The following is a 14319-nucleotide window of genomic DNA, read 5'->3' as shown; positions in this document are numbered from 1 at the left end:
CAGAGATGGGGAGGCTGGGGGAGAGTGTAGAGATAGGGAGGCTGGGGGAGAGTGTAGAGATAGGGAGGCTAGGGGAGAGTGCAGAGATAGGGAGGCTGGAGGAGAGCACAGTGATAGGGAGGCTGGGGGAGAGTGTAGAGATAGGGAGGCTGGGGGAGAGTGCAGAGATAGGGAGGCTGGGGGAGAGTGTAGAGATAGGGAGGCTGGAGGAGAGTGTAGAGATAGGGAGGCTTGAGGAGAGTGTAGAGATAGGGAGGCTGGGGGAGAGTGCAGAGATAGGGAGGCTGGGGGAGAGTGTAGAGATAGGGAGGCTGGAGGAGAGTACAGAGATAGGGAGGCTGGGGGAGAGTGTAGAGATAGGGAGGCTGGGGGAGAGTGCAGAGATAGGGAGGCTGGGGGAGAGTGTAGAGATAGGGAGGCTGGGGGAGAGTACAGAGATAGGGAGGCTGGGGGAGAGTGTAGAGATAGGGAGGCTGGGGGAGAGTGTAGAGATAGGGAGGCTGGGGGAGAGTGTAGAGATAGGGAGGCTGGGGGAGAGTGTAGAGATAGGGAGGCTGGAGTAGAGTGTAGAGATAGGGAGGCTGGAGGACAGTGCAGAGATAGGGAGGCTGGAGGAGAGCGCAGAGATAGGGAGGCGGGAGGAGAGCGCAGAGATAGGGAGGCTGGAGGAGAGCACAGTGATAGGGAGGCTGGGGGAGAGTGCAGAGATAGGGAGGCTGGGGGAGAGTGCAGAGATAGGGAGGCTGGAGGAGAGTGTAGAGATAGGGAGGCTGAGGGAGAGTGTAGAGATAGGGAGGCTGGAGGAGAGTGTAGAGATAGGGAGGCTGGGGGAGAGTGTAGAGATAGGGAGGCTGGAGGAGAGTGTAGAGATAGGGAGGCTGGGGGAGAGTGTAGAGATAGGGAGGCTGGGGGAGAGTGTAGAGATAGGGAGGCTGAGGGAGAGTGTAGAGATAGGGAGGCTGGAGGAGAGTGTAGAGATAGGGAGGCTGGGGGAGAGTGTAGAGATAGGGAGGCTGGGGGAGAGTACAGAGATAGGGAGGCTGGAGGAGAGTACAGAGATAGGGAGGCTGGGGGAGAGTACAGAGATGGGGAGGCTGGGGGAGAGTACAGAGATGGGGAGGCTGGGGGAGAGTACAGAGATAGGGAGGCTGGGGGAGAGTACAGAGATAGGGAGGCTGGGGGAGAGTGTAGAGATAGGGAGGCTGGGGGAGAGTGTAGAGATAGGGAGGCTGGGGGAGAGTACAGAGATAGGGAGGCTGGAGGAGAGTACAGAGATAGGGAGTCTGGGGGAGAGTACAGAGATGGGGAGGCTGGGGGAGAGTGCAGAGATAGGGAGGCTGGGGGAGAGTACAGAGATAGGGAGGCTGGGGGAGAGTGTAGAGATAGGGAGGCTGGGGGAGAGTGTAGAGATAGGGAGGCTGGGGGAGAGTGTAGAGATAGGGAGGCTGGGGGAGAGTGTAGAGATAGGGAGGCTGGGGGAGAGTGTAGAGATAGGGAGGCTGGGGGAGAGTGTAGAGATAGGGAGGCTGGGGGAGAGTACAGAGATGGGGAGGCTGGGGGAGAGTACAGAGATAGGGAGGCTGGGGGAGAGTGTAGAGATAGGGAGGCTGGGGGAGAGTGTAGAGATAGGGAGGCTGGGGGAGAGTGTAGAGATAGGGAGGCTGGGGGAGAGTGTAGAGATAGGGAGGCTGGGGGAGAGTGTAGAGATAGGGAGGCTGGGGGAGAGTGTAGAGATAGGGAGGCTGGGGGAGAGTACAGAGATGGGGAGGCTGGGGGAGAGTGTAGAGATAGGGAGGCTGGGGGAGAGTACAGAGATAGGGAGGCTGGGGGAGAGTGTAGAGATGGGGAGGCTGGGGGAGAGTGTAGAGATAGGGAGGCTGGGGGAGAGTGTAGAGATAGGGAGGCTGGGGGAGCGTACAGAGATGGGGAGGCTGGGGGAGAGTGTAGAGATAGGGAGGCTGGGGGAGAGTGTAGAGATAGGGAGGCTGGGGGAGAGTGCAGAGATAGGGAGGCTGGAGGAGAGCACAGTGATAGGGAGGCTGGGGGAGAGTACAGAGATAGGGAGGCTGGGGGAGAGTACAGAGATAGGGAGGCTGGGGGAGAGTGTAGAGATGGGGAGGCTGGGGGAGAGTGTAGAGATAGGGAGGCTGGGGGAGAGTGTAGAGATAGGGAGGCTGGGGGAGAGTACAGAGATGGGGAGGCTGGGGGAGAGTGTAGAGATAGGGAGGCTGGGGGAGAGTGTAGAGATAGGGAGGCTGGGGGAGAGTGCAGAGATAGGGAGGCTGGAGGAGAGCACAGTGATAGGGAGGCTGGGGGAGAGTACAGAGATGGGGAGGCTGGGGGAGAGTGTAGAGATAGGGAGGCTGGGGGAGAGTACAGAGATGGGGAGGCTGGGGGAGAGTACAGAGATAGGGAGGCTGGGGGAGAGTACAGAGATAGGGAGGCTGGGGGAGAGTGTAGAGATAGGGAGGCTGGGGGAGAGTACAGAGATGGGGAGGCTGGGGGAGAGTGTAGAGATAGGGAGGCTGGGGGAGAGTGTAGAGATAGGGAGGCTGGGGGAGAGTGTAGAGATAGGGAGGCTGGGGGAGAGTGTAGAGATAGGGAGGCTGGGGGAGAGTGTAGAGATAGGGAGGCTGGGGGAGAGTGTAGAGATAGGGAGGCTGGAGGAGAGCACAGTGATAGGGAGGCTGGGGGAGAGTGTAGAGATAGGGAGGCTGGAGGAGAGCACAGTGATAGGGAGGCTGGGGGAGAGTACAGAGATGGGGAGGCTGGTGGAGAGTACAGAGATAGGGAGGCTGGGGGAGAGTGTAGAGATAGGGAGGCTGGGGGAGAGTGCAGAGATAGGGAGGCTGGAGGAGAGCGCAGTGATAGGGAGGCTGGGGGAGAGTACAGAGAAACGGAGGCTGGGGGAGAGTACAGAGATGGGGAGGTCCTGGAGGGATTTTGAAACAAGGATGAGAATGTTAAAATCAAGGTATTGCTTGATCTGAGCCAATGTAAGTCAGTGAGCACATGGGTGAGTTAGACAAGACTTGGCATATAGAGACATGGGCAGCACAGTTTACGATGACATCAATGTTACAGAAGGTAGAATGTGGAAAGACAGCCATGATTGCATGGGAACTGTCAGATCTAATGGTAACAAATGCATGATTGAGGGTGTTGACAGTGGATGGACTGAGGCGGGGCAAGGGTGGGAATAGGCAGTCTTGGTAAGATATGTGGTTGGGAGTTCATCATGGGTCAAATATGTAACCAACATGATGAACAATTTGGTTCAGACAGGAGAGAGAGAGACTGATAGAGTCAGTTGCTAGGGAACAAAGTTTGGAGCAAGAACTGAAGACAATAGCCCTGATTTTACCGGTACACCTGCCCCGAGGCTCGTAGAACGGCATTCTCCATTGGCCTCGGACACAATCTTATGATCCTTGGGCAACTGTGCCAGTAAGATTCCGGCCAAAACCTCAACCTTCCAAAAGTTTGTCTGGAGAAAATTCCTGCTTATCCAGTATTGAATGTTGGACAAGCAATTTGATAACTTAGCAGCAGTGGAGAAGTCGGCTGAGGTGGTGGTGAAATGGAGCTGGATGTCATCAACATACATGTGAAAACAAACACTGAACTTCCAGATGGTGTTACCAAGTGGCAGCATGTAGATGAGAAATAGGAGGAAGCCAAGGATAGATCCTTGGGGTGCACTAGACGTAACAATGCAGGACCAGGAGGAGAAACCTTTGCAAATAATTATTTGGCTATAGTTCGACAGATAAGAACGAGACCAGGTGAGTGCAGTCCCACTTAACTGGGTGATAGTGGAGAAAGATTTGGCGTAGGATAATATGGCCAACCATGTCAAAGGTTGCAGAAAGTTTGAGAAGGACAAGGAGGGACAGTTTACCTCTGATACAGTCACATAGGATATAATTTGCAACATTGATAATTGCAGGGACAGAAACCTGATTGGAAAGATTCAAATGAAGCTTTTCAGAAAGATGACCACCAATTTGGGATGTCCAAGTACTTTGGACAGAGAAGGGAGTTTGGAGATAGGGAGGTAGTTTGTATGGATGGTGGATCAAAGGTTTTTTGGGGAGAGAGGTGATGACAGCAAATTTAAAGGAGAAGGGGTTCTGCACCGAAAGAGAGAAAATGATTAATGATATCACCTAACAAGAGGGCGAAGGGGGGAAATCCTTGACCAGCAGTTTTATGGGAATAGGGTTGGGAGAGCAGGAGGTTGGTTTAATGGACAATGGGTTGAGCTCAGAAAGGGCATGAAAGAAGACAGAAGAAAAACTAAAGAAAGCTGCAAGTTCAGGACGAGGACAGAGGAAAACCTCAAAGGAAGTTTAGTTTGGTGATCGAGTAGCGTGGAACCGGATGGCAGAGAAAGATGGTCTTGATCTTAATGAAAAATAATTATTTTGATCTCCTTGCATTTAATAGTGGAAGTTGGGGTGGAGAAGACAGGGCAGATGGTTTGCAGTAGAAATAAGAAACCAGGGTTACTTTTGCATTTCAAGGTTATCAAGGAATAATAAGCACTTTAACAGATGGGTGCAATAGTGGTTTTTGTGTTCCAGCAAGATTTGGCAGTGAATAACCATTCCAGCAGCATCAAATGGGAGGAGTCCACTAAAGGAAGTTTCCCAATCCTGCAGAACATCTCGGAGCTTGTGGCAGCCCAGCCGACTTTAGTGGCATCAAGATAACAGAAACAGTTCCCAAAGATATTGGTGGCTTCCTGGCAGCAAACAATGCTGTCAAAGAAATTGGAGGAAATAGGAAATCACTTACACAGTGCTTTCAAGTCCTGACTGGGACCATTTGATCTGTTCTAACACCAACCAGTAGCTCTGCTAATCCAGGGACCAGCAAATGTTATTGTGGGAGCTACAACAGTGAGTGAGTTTCAGACACAGAAATCCTTGCCAGTGCAAGAGGGCAACTTTCAGAAGTTGCTTCAAGCTGATTCAAGAATCACCTTTGATCTTTAAAGTTGCAGGCTTTAGGTCAAGGTTTTGGAAATAATACAGAGGGGGTTTGTTGTAACAGTATCAAGATTGAGGGACGTTAGTTCTGTGGAGAGGGTGGAGCAGTGGGACTTTCCCTCCTTAGAGTAGAGAAGGTTAAGGGGAAATTGAATAAAGGTATCAAAAATTCAAGAGTTTTGATGGAGCAAATGAGGAGAAGCAATATCCAGTGGCAGAAAGGTTGGGAAGTAAAGGACACAATTTAAAATGATTGACAAAGAGTTAAGAGGGGGAGGTGAGAAGAAATTTCTTAACAAAATGAATGGTTACAATCTGGAACAGGTCTGCTTGAAAAGTTGATGGACATAGATCTAAAAACAATTTACAGAAGGCAATTTGATATCTACTTAAAAAAGGAAACAAGTTGCAAACGTGTGGGGAAAGACCAGGGGATTGGGACGAATTGGTGGATCTTTCAACGTGCCAGCAGAGGCACAATTTGTCGAATGGACTCATTCTGTATTATGCGACTCTATTCTCCACTCTCACTGCTGTGCTGATACTTTTAAATCCTTTTCATTATTAAATTCACTGACTCCATGTTTGACCTCTAGTAAAATACTCATTTTATGTGCAGCTGCAAAATGCTGCCTGATTTCATTATTAGTCACGTGAAAAAAAATGAAAGGCATTTTTATCTCACTCTCAGTTTGCCATTTTCACATCTTTTTTTCGGAGGGCTCAAATCTCCAGAGCAGTGTTAAACACAGATGAATAGTTATTTGGCACTTCCTTCTGTCATCGCACCATTTTGTATTCAAATATACCATTTTTTTTCCAAAAAATTTGTGACGTCTTGCTATGTGATATTTTTGTATGTTAAAACATTCTACTTTCAGCCACAACAAAATGTACTGATTCTTGTAATGATTGTTTGCTGGTTTTTGTAACTCAGCCTAAAACAGCCCACAGCATTTTCAGGAACCTTTAAATGTAAAAGAGTTCCATTGCAAGTCAAAAGAAACATCAAGGTGAGGTCTCTCAGTGAGAAACAGCAGGGATCAACCTACCAGTTGCTGAGTTAGCAGTATGCAATGTTTCCAATAGTAAGGTTTAAAAAAGAAGTGGAAACATAATTTATCCATGTGGTAATTTATGCATGGCGCCATGAATGTGTGCTTATGATTGAAATTTATTTTGTCACACAAATCTAGCAAGTAGTGATTAATTTTTTAAAAATGTCAAAAGCATGGTCTCAAATAAATTGCAGACAAAGCCAGTCCCCCCTCAACAATGTAATAAACAGTAAGAAATCTGAGCATATCACGGCTGCCCTATTAGCATATTTTTTTTCACTTACATGCAAAGTTAAGTCCAAGGAAATTGATACGCTCACTGTTCTGCTTTACATACTGGAATTGCATTACCTAGAATTGCTTATCATTATTGCAAGAATGCACAAAGGGAAGTAATCAGAGGATGGAGAATTACTTTTCACTCCAGTTGTTTCACTCCTTTTTAGTAACACAGACATTCCGAAGTATATTTGGAATTGGAATTGAAATTATTACAGTTTCAGTAATTAAAAAAAAGCATTGTACAAGTACAAAGTTAACAAGTTTCAAGCCAAACCAAAGATGAGAGGAAGCTATTTTTCCCCCTCAGCCTAGTCGACATGAGAAAAACAGATCTATTCAAAAATGAATTGGATAAATGATGTGGTTAGAAATGGGAATTTAAGTTATTATGAACGTAGATAATCAAATACTTGATGGAACGCAGTGGTTCCTGTGCTACTTTAACTGAAGAAATGTCATCTGGAAAACAACTAGCCAGGGTTGAACAATGGATACTGATTACAGAGATTTTCGAGACTTTCACTTGATTAATTTTGGGGACCAGGGAGCACTTGCACAAAACTTTGCCTCGGGAGATTAAACAGATGGGCTAGAGTCCACAAAAAGGTAGATCACACACAGTCTCTGAAAAGAACATGTTTGATGGCTTAATATGGTGTTACGACTTAAGTACATCCAATGTATTGCTTCTTGCAACAAAAGCATATCTAGAGAATTTGTGGCCTGTACAATTTTTCAACCATTAAAATGATCGGCGTACATTAATTCTTAATACGTGCTTCAATGCATGAACCGCTGCGCCCATAATGCTAAATCACAAAATGTGCTCCAGTCCCATTTCCTTATCTTCTCAAAATAGAATTGGGCAAACCTCTTTATATTAGAAAAGGAAGGAACGCCAAAAATAGTATATTATGTTGTCAAAATGACACAACACAAGTGATAGTAAGATCCACTTCAAATAGATATACATCACCACATGGTACATTTGTTTCAAATCTAAAAACAAGTGTAGAAATACTCTGTTGTTGAGACAGTGCCCTTTAAGAGGCTGGGCATTGCTGGATATAATTACAAAAACTGTATTTCATCAGAATAACTCGCAATACAATGTAAAATTGCTGTAAGTAGTGGTGAAAGACTGGGAAGAGGAATTTTTGTTTTCTTTCTCCCCCCCACTGCAATGGAGTATCCTTTTCAATTAACTGATGCATAAAACTTTTATAAACCTGGTAATTGGAAGGCTCCTAATATAACTGCATTCACAAGCAGTTTCAAATTCCTCACCATCCACAGAAACAAATGTGACTAAAAAGGTCAAACTTAACCTCTTTCATTTAACAAAGGAAGCTAATAACTCTTCTTTATGTAAAGTAAAAAGCATGATGTTCTGTGACAAAAAATGATATAATTTTCAAAAATCTCACTGAGCACATCCATCTTGCTGGAAATATTTTTCTCTTTGTTTCACAGAGCTTTGCTGCACCTGAGGAAACAGGACTTTACTGTGGACCCAGGAATGAGATCCAAATGTCAGATCCAGTTACATTTCACAATTGAGGCTTGATCTTTGGGCAGCCATAGTTTAGCCCTTAAAGAATTAGCATCCATAACACAAAATTGCTCATCATTAAGCAGAACTGGATTTCTGAATCCTCGAATTAATGGAATAAAGCATTTTTCTCCCTCATTGGAGTTAAGGGGTTTGTTACTAGCTGATGCTAGGGTGCCTGATGTTTCTTGACTAAGTGTATCTCGTGGCCAAGAGATTTAGTGTAGAAATTCAGCCTCTCATGCCAAAATATGCCTGAGACTCTTTTAGCTTGTAATCAGCAGTTGGGCTGTCCAATTCACGGTGGGACAGTGATTAGCGCTGCTGCCTCACAGCTCCAGGGACATGGGTTTGATTCCCGGCTTGGGTCACTGTCTGTGTGGAGTTTGCACATTCTCCCTGTGCCTGCGTGGGTTTCCTCCGGGTGCTCCGGTTTCCTCCCACTGTCCAAGGACGTGCGGGTTAGTTTGATTGGCCACGCTAAATTGCCCCTTAGTGTCCCGGGATGCGTAGGTTAGAGGGATTAGCGGTGTAAATATGTGAGGTTATGGGGATAGGGCCTGGGTGGGATTGTTGTCAGTGCAGACTTGATGGGCTGAATGGCCTCCTTCTACACTGTAGAGATCCGATTCTATGAGGAGGCACATGACTGGACCAAAATTAGCCTTAGGGTTTCATTTCAGTAATTTAGGCAAACTGATAGTGCCTTCATAGGCAGCACGCCCATTTGAGGAGTGAGTATTGGGTCACAAGGCTTGCAGGTAGCAGCCTGACATCTGGATATGTTCACATTTTCACTTAACAAGAAGGTCTCTGGTTGAGTTTCTTGTATTTCGTTTCACCTGCCGTCATAAAATGAATTAGTGGCCATGAGATTAATTTGCTAATGTCTGTACCAAATCATCATCAATAATATAGATTTACAATGATTCACATTTATGCAACACCCTGAATTACAAGAAAGTCAATAAATTTTTGAAATGAATCATTTGTTTGATATAAAAGACACAAACATATTTTAATTTTTTCTCCGCCAATAAGACAGCAATCACCTCCTACTTATGGAAGCCTTTAATTTTGATGATAAATGTTCCTATTTGACATGCGATGCACTTTATAGGAACTGCACAAATTACACATAATTTTTTTTTACCTGAACTGCCAGATGAGTCCATTTGTCGGAGTGGATTCTTCCACGTGTATCCACCACTACTGGTAGTTGCAAGCCAGATGACGTGCGGTAATAAAACATAGATCCTCTTTCTGATATGGTTAGCCTGAAAACTGTTTGTTTATTGGTACCTTTTTCAATAATGGTCCTAAAGAAAAACAAACAGCATCAGTAAATATAATGGACCCTCCCTAGCATCAGTATTTTAATCCAGAAAATCTGAACGAATAGTGGATTCTGAATGCATTATTTAGGTTTGGGGCTGTGAAGAATCAAATTAGGGAAGCAAGAACCCTGAACTAAACAGACATATGTATACATACAGCATGATCTGGACTCTGACAAGAAGATTATGTTATTAGTTTTCTGAAATCTGGCTGATTTCTGGGTAAAATGTGTCTATCAATGTCACCTCATAGAATCCCTACAGTACAGAAGGAGGCCATTCGGCCTGTCAAGCCTGCACCAACAACAATCCCATCCTATCCCTTTAACCCCAAATATTTACCCTATTAATCCTCCTGAAACTAGGGTCAATTTGACACGGCCGATCAACCTAACCCGTACATCTTTGGAATGTGGGAGGAAACTGGAGCACCCGGAGGAAACCCACGCAGACACGGGGAAAATGTGCAAACTCCGCACAGACAGTGACCCAAGCCGGGAATCGAACCCAGGTCCCTGGTGCTGTGAGGCAGCAGTGCTAACCACTGTGCCACCATGCCGTCCTGTTGACCTTGTTGTCAATATAATCCAGTTCAACTTCTGTGCAGCAAAATGCCTAAACTAACCTTGCAGTGCTGTCATATATTCGATGACTTGAACATTTCAGGGTCTCACTTCCCACCACCCAAAAGCTTTCGAGAGCCCGGTTGCCATTTCATGCTTGAACGAGTATTACATGGCTGCAGGCATGATGTTCACCCCTCGTTTGGCAGAATGATTCACCTTAGAGAGCTGCCGGCCTTCTCCAGTCCCTGCAGCGATAAGATCTGCAGTGGCCTGAAGAGGAATACATCAAAATGCATGAACCTAAGTCCAGGGAACAGAGAACAAGATGAGTTCAATGGGTCCCAGGGCAGGGAGGGCCAGGAAGGAATGGAGGCCTGGAAGAGTACAAAGAGGGTTGGGGTAAAGGCCAGAGGAGGGAAAGGGGAAGGTCCAGTGGCAACTGGACCTGGGGGTGGAGCACAGTGGTTTTGTTGCTGGACTAGTAATCTACTAAACTCGTAGAGACCCAGGGTAATGCTCTGGGGACCCGGTTTCGAATCCCACCGCAAAGAATTCTGGAATTAGAAGTCTAATAATGACTATTGTCGATTGTTGTAAAAACTCATCCAGTTCACTAATGTTCTTTAGAGAAGGAGATCTGCCATCCTTACCTGGTCTAGCCTACATGTGACTCCAGATCTACAGCAATATGGTTGACTCTTAAATGCCCTCTAAAATGGCCTAGCAAGCCACTCAGTTGTATCCAACTGCTACAAACAAAAAATAATGAAACCGGACAGACCACCCAGCATTGACATGGCACCCGAAGCAACAACGGCAAACCCAGCCCTGTCAACCCTGCAAAGTCCTTCTTACTAACATCTGGGGACTTGTGTCAAAATTGGGAGAGCTGTCTCATGGACTAGTCAAGCAATAGCCTCACATAACCATACCCACGGAATTATACATTACAGATAGTGCCCCAAACACCATTGCTGGTTATGTCCAGTCCAACTGGCAGGACAGGTCCAGTAGAGGTGGTGGCACAGTGGTATGCAGTCAGGAGTGAGTTGCCCCAGGAGTCTTCATCATCATTTTTGGACCCCATGAAGTCTCAAGACACCAGGAACCAACAAAGAATCCTCCAGCTGAGGACTATGTGCTGTCCCCTCTCAGGCGATGAATCAGTGCTCCTCCATGTTGAACACCACTTGGAGGAAGCATTGAGGCTGGCAAGGAGAAAGAATGTACTCCGGATGGCACATGCAGCGTTCATCACCAAGAGCAGCTTGATAGTGCCACCACAAGCGGAGCTAATCTGATCCGAAAGTACATCATAAATAGAACTGTGGGAAAGCAAGAGAAATAACTGCAGATAAAACCATCAGGCCCGAAAATGGAGCTGAGAGAGGAATGGCTACAATTATTTGGTCCCTTCATCCAAAGCATCCATATAGATTGTAAATAGTTGAGGCCCCAGCACTGATCCCTGTGGCACTCCATTAGTTACCATTTGCCAACCTAAAAATGATCCCAACTCTCTATTTCCTATTCATTAGCTAATCCTCTAACCATGCTAATATATTACCCCCAACACCTTCATGTGTAGTACCTTTTATGTGGCACCTTATTGAATGCCTTTTGGAAATCCAAATTCTCTACTAAATACCTGCTCATTACATCACAAAGAGCTGCAATAAATTTGTCAAACACAATTTCCTTTTCATAACCCAGATTGACTCTGCTTGGTAGTATTTTGATTTTCTAACTCTCCCGTTGCCAATTCCTTAATAATGGATTTAAGCATCTTCTTAATGTTGGATGTTAGGCTAACTGGCCCATGGTTTCCTGCTTTCTATCTCCCTCTTTTTGGGATAAAGGTGTCATGTTTACAATAGAAATCAACAAATAAAAGGTCTGCAATAGGACAACAGGCAGGTGATTGGATGGTGAGTATTTAATTTTAATTTTTGTTTTTAAAACAGGGAGTTGTGCCAATCTGAGAACGAAGAATCTGTAACTTACTATTACTTTACCTAATTAATAAACTAGATAAACTAATTCATCTATAGAACTAAAATAATGCATTAAACAATAATGTTAACAAACTAAGGAAGGAGATAGATATGTCAAGGTAGGTGATGAGACTTAGTTGCAGCATGTATGAGGTTTTGGAGAGCATTGCAATTCTGGAAAACCTGTGGCAAGTGCCTGCAGGGAACAAGGTCCATGCAAAGAACAATGGTAGAAAAACATAAAATTAAAGGCGTGCATGAGACATTTATGATAAGATAAACCAATCAGCAGCACAAATAGAGAGAAATGATTTCAATCTAATCGCCTTTGCAATGGCATGTTTGCAATGTGACCAAGGTTGGGAGATAAATATTCCAGTACACACAACATTTTGAAAACACAAACGGAATGGAGAAGGAGGGGTAACCCTGATAGTAAAGGAAGATGAGTGTGTAGAACATATTTTCAACAATTTCCTGGAATATTACATTGTGGGACCACCTAGGGATAAAGAACGATTTTAAACCTCGTATTGTGTAATGAGGCAAGATTAATACATAATCTCACAGTAAAAGATCCTCTGGGAAAATGTGATTAGAACACACATTTGTTTCATATTAAGTTTGAGAACATACTTGTGTCCAAAACAAAACTTACATTTAAACAAAGTCAATTACATAGGTATGAGGGAAGAGCTGGTTAAGTGGGCAAATAGACAAAAAGGGAGTAAACAGTGGGAAACATTTAAAGAAACAATTCAAAATTATCAACAAAAACACATTCCATTGAAACATCAGTGAGAAAGATCCATCCCTGATTACGAGGGAAGTTGAGAATCGTATTAGATTTTTAAAAATGTGATTAATAATGTTGCAAAGAATAGTAATAAGTTTAAGAGAGGATTGAGAGATTTTAGAAACTAGCAAAGTGTGAGCAAAAGATTGATTAAAAATATAAGAGGATACCAGGCAGAAATTTTAAAAAGCAGGATCTTTTGCAAGTATACAAAAAGGAGGAAAGTATGGAAATGGCAGAGACGCTGAACAAATATTTTCTGTTGTCTTTGTCTTTTTTGATTTGATTCATCATTGTCACACGTGTTAGTACACAGTGAAAAGTATTGTTTCTTGTGCTATACAGACAAAGCAAGGAGGGGACAGAATGTAATGTTACAGTAATAGCTAGGATGTAGAGAAACATCAACTTAAGATGAGGTAGATCCATTCAAAAGTCTGATGGCAGCAGAGAAGAAGCTGTTCTTGAGTAGGTTGGTACATGACCTCAGACTTTTGTATCTTTTTCCCGACGGAAGAGAGAATGTCCGGGGTGAGTGGGTCCTTGATTATGCTGGCTGCTTTTCTGAGGCAGCAGGAAGTGTAGATAGAGTCAATGGATAGGAAGCTGGTTTGCATAATGGACTGGGCTTCGATCATGACCCTTTGTAGTTTCTTGTGGTCATGGACAGAGCAGGAGCCATATCAAGCTGTGATACAACCAGAAAGTGGCGTGGTCTCCATATATGTTGAGGATCTCAATGTAGACCTGAAGAGATTTGTCTCTGTGCTATCTATGCTAAGCAAGATATTGAGAATAAGGAGGATTATGATTGAACACAATTCCATAAAGTTTATTCCCCCAACAACTATATACAGGTCTGCACAGGCTTTGGGTCTTTCAGTTACATCGGTTGATTACTTGACTATGTGCCTGACTCATAAGATATACATGAAGTCTCACTGATACAAGTCACAGGCAGTCGTGAATGTCTGCAGTAGGGAACACTGGCAATTGTGATCATTAAACATGGAGGTTGTGTCTTTTATCCTCCAGTCTTATACAATGATATCGTGATTTCACTATTCAGCTTCTTAAAGGTACATATCATTGTCTGCATTGGCATGCATACAATATCACAACAGTCTTCACAGTAAAGGGCACGCATTACAACCAGAAAGAAAGGGTAGTCAAGAGGCTAATAAAAGTGAGGAATTTAAAGTAATTAGTATCAGCAGAATAAAAGTATTAGAGAAAACTAAGGGACCTACAGCTGACAAATCCTCAGGACTTTTTTTTGTAATTAATTTACAGGATGTGGGCATCACTGGCTGGGCCAGCATTTATTGCCCATCTCTAATTGCCCTCGAGTAGGTGATCTGCCTTCTTGAACCACTGCAGTCCGTGTGGTATAGGTACACCCACAGTGCCGTTAGGATGGGAGTTCCAGGATATTGACAGAATGATAGTGATATATTTCCAAGTCAGTATGGTAAGCGACTTGGAGAGGAACTTCCAGAGGTTGGTTTCATGCATTTTTATTACTCCTATAACTTTACTGAGCTCTGCTGTATTCATGTATTCACTGGAAGCAATGTCATAAGTTCCTAGCATAAGAAAGGTCCAATTTTTTTGCCAGCATCAAGCTCTCCGCTGAACTGGTATCTCAGGATAACAATCTTTTTAGGTCCTTTCTTAGACAAAAATGAAATTATTTCCCCTTCAAAAATGAAACTGCTATAATCCCTAATGTTGTTATTT

At 44.4% G+C, this 14319-nt stretch overlaps 1 protein-coding gene across 1 annotated transcript in view; it reads right to left on the bottom strand.

Moving 5' to 3' along the window:
* ush2a (Usher syndrome 2A (autosomal recessive, mild)) overlaps nt 1–14319 on the bottom strand; it is a 916330-nt gene that overhangs the window by 879779 nt on the left and 22232 nt on the right. Inside the window, exon 3 of the mRNA XM_078230465.1 lies at nt 9040–9205. Within this exon, the coding sequence (XP_078086591.1) occupies nt 9040–9205 (166 nt within the window). The remainder of the gene's footprint in view (nt 1–9039; nt 9206–14319) is intronic.

The sequence above is a fragment of the Mustelus asterias genome, chromosome 15, assembly GCF_964213995.1.
Source record: "Mustelus asterias chromosome 15, sMusAst1.hap1.1, whole genome shotgun sequence".
Taxonomy (NCBI): Eukaryota; Metazoa; Chordata; class Chondrichthyes; order Carcharhiniformes; family Triakidae; genus Mustelus; species Mustelus asterias.
Note: the sequence above shows the minus strand (reverse complement) of the source record. Positions and strands in the feature narration are given on the sequence as shown.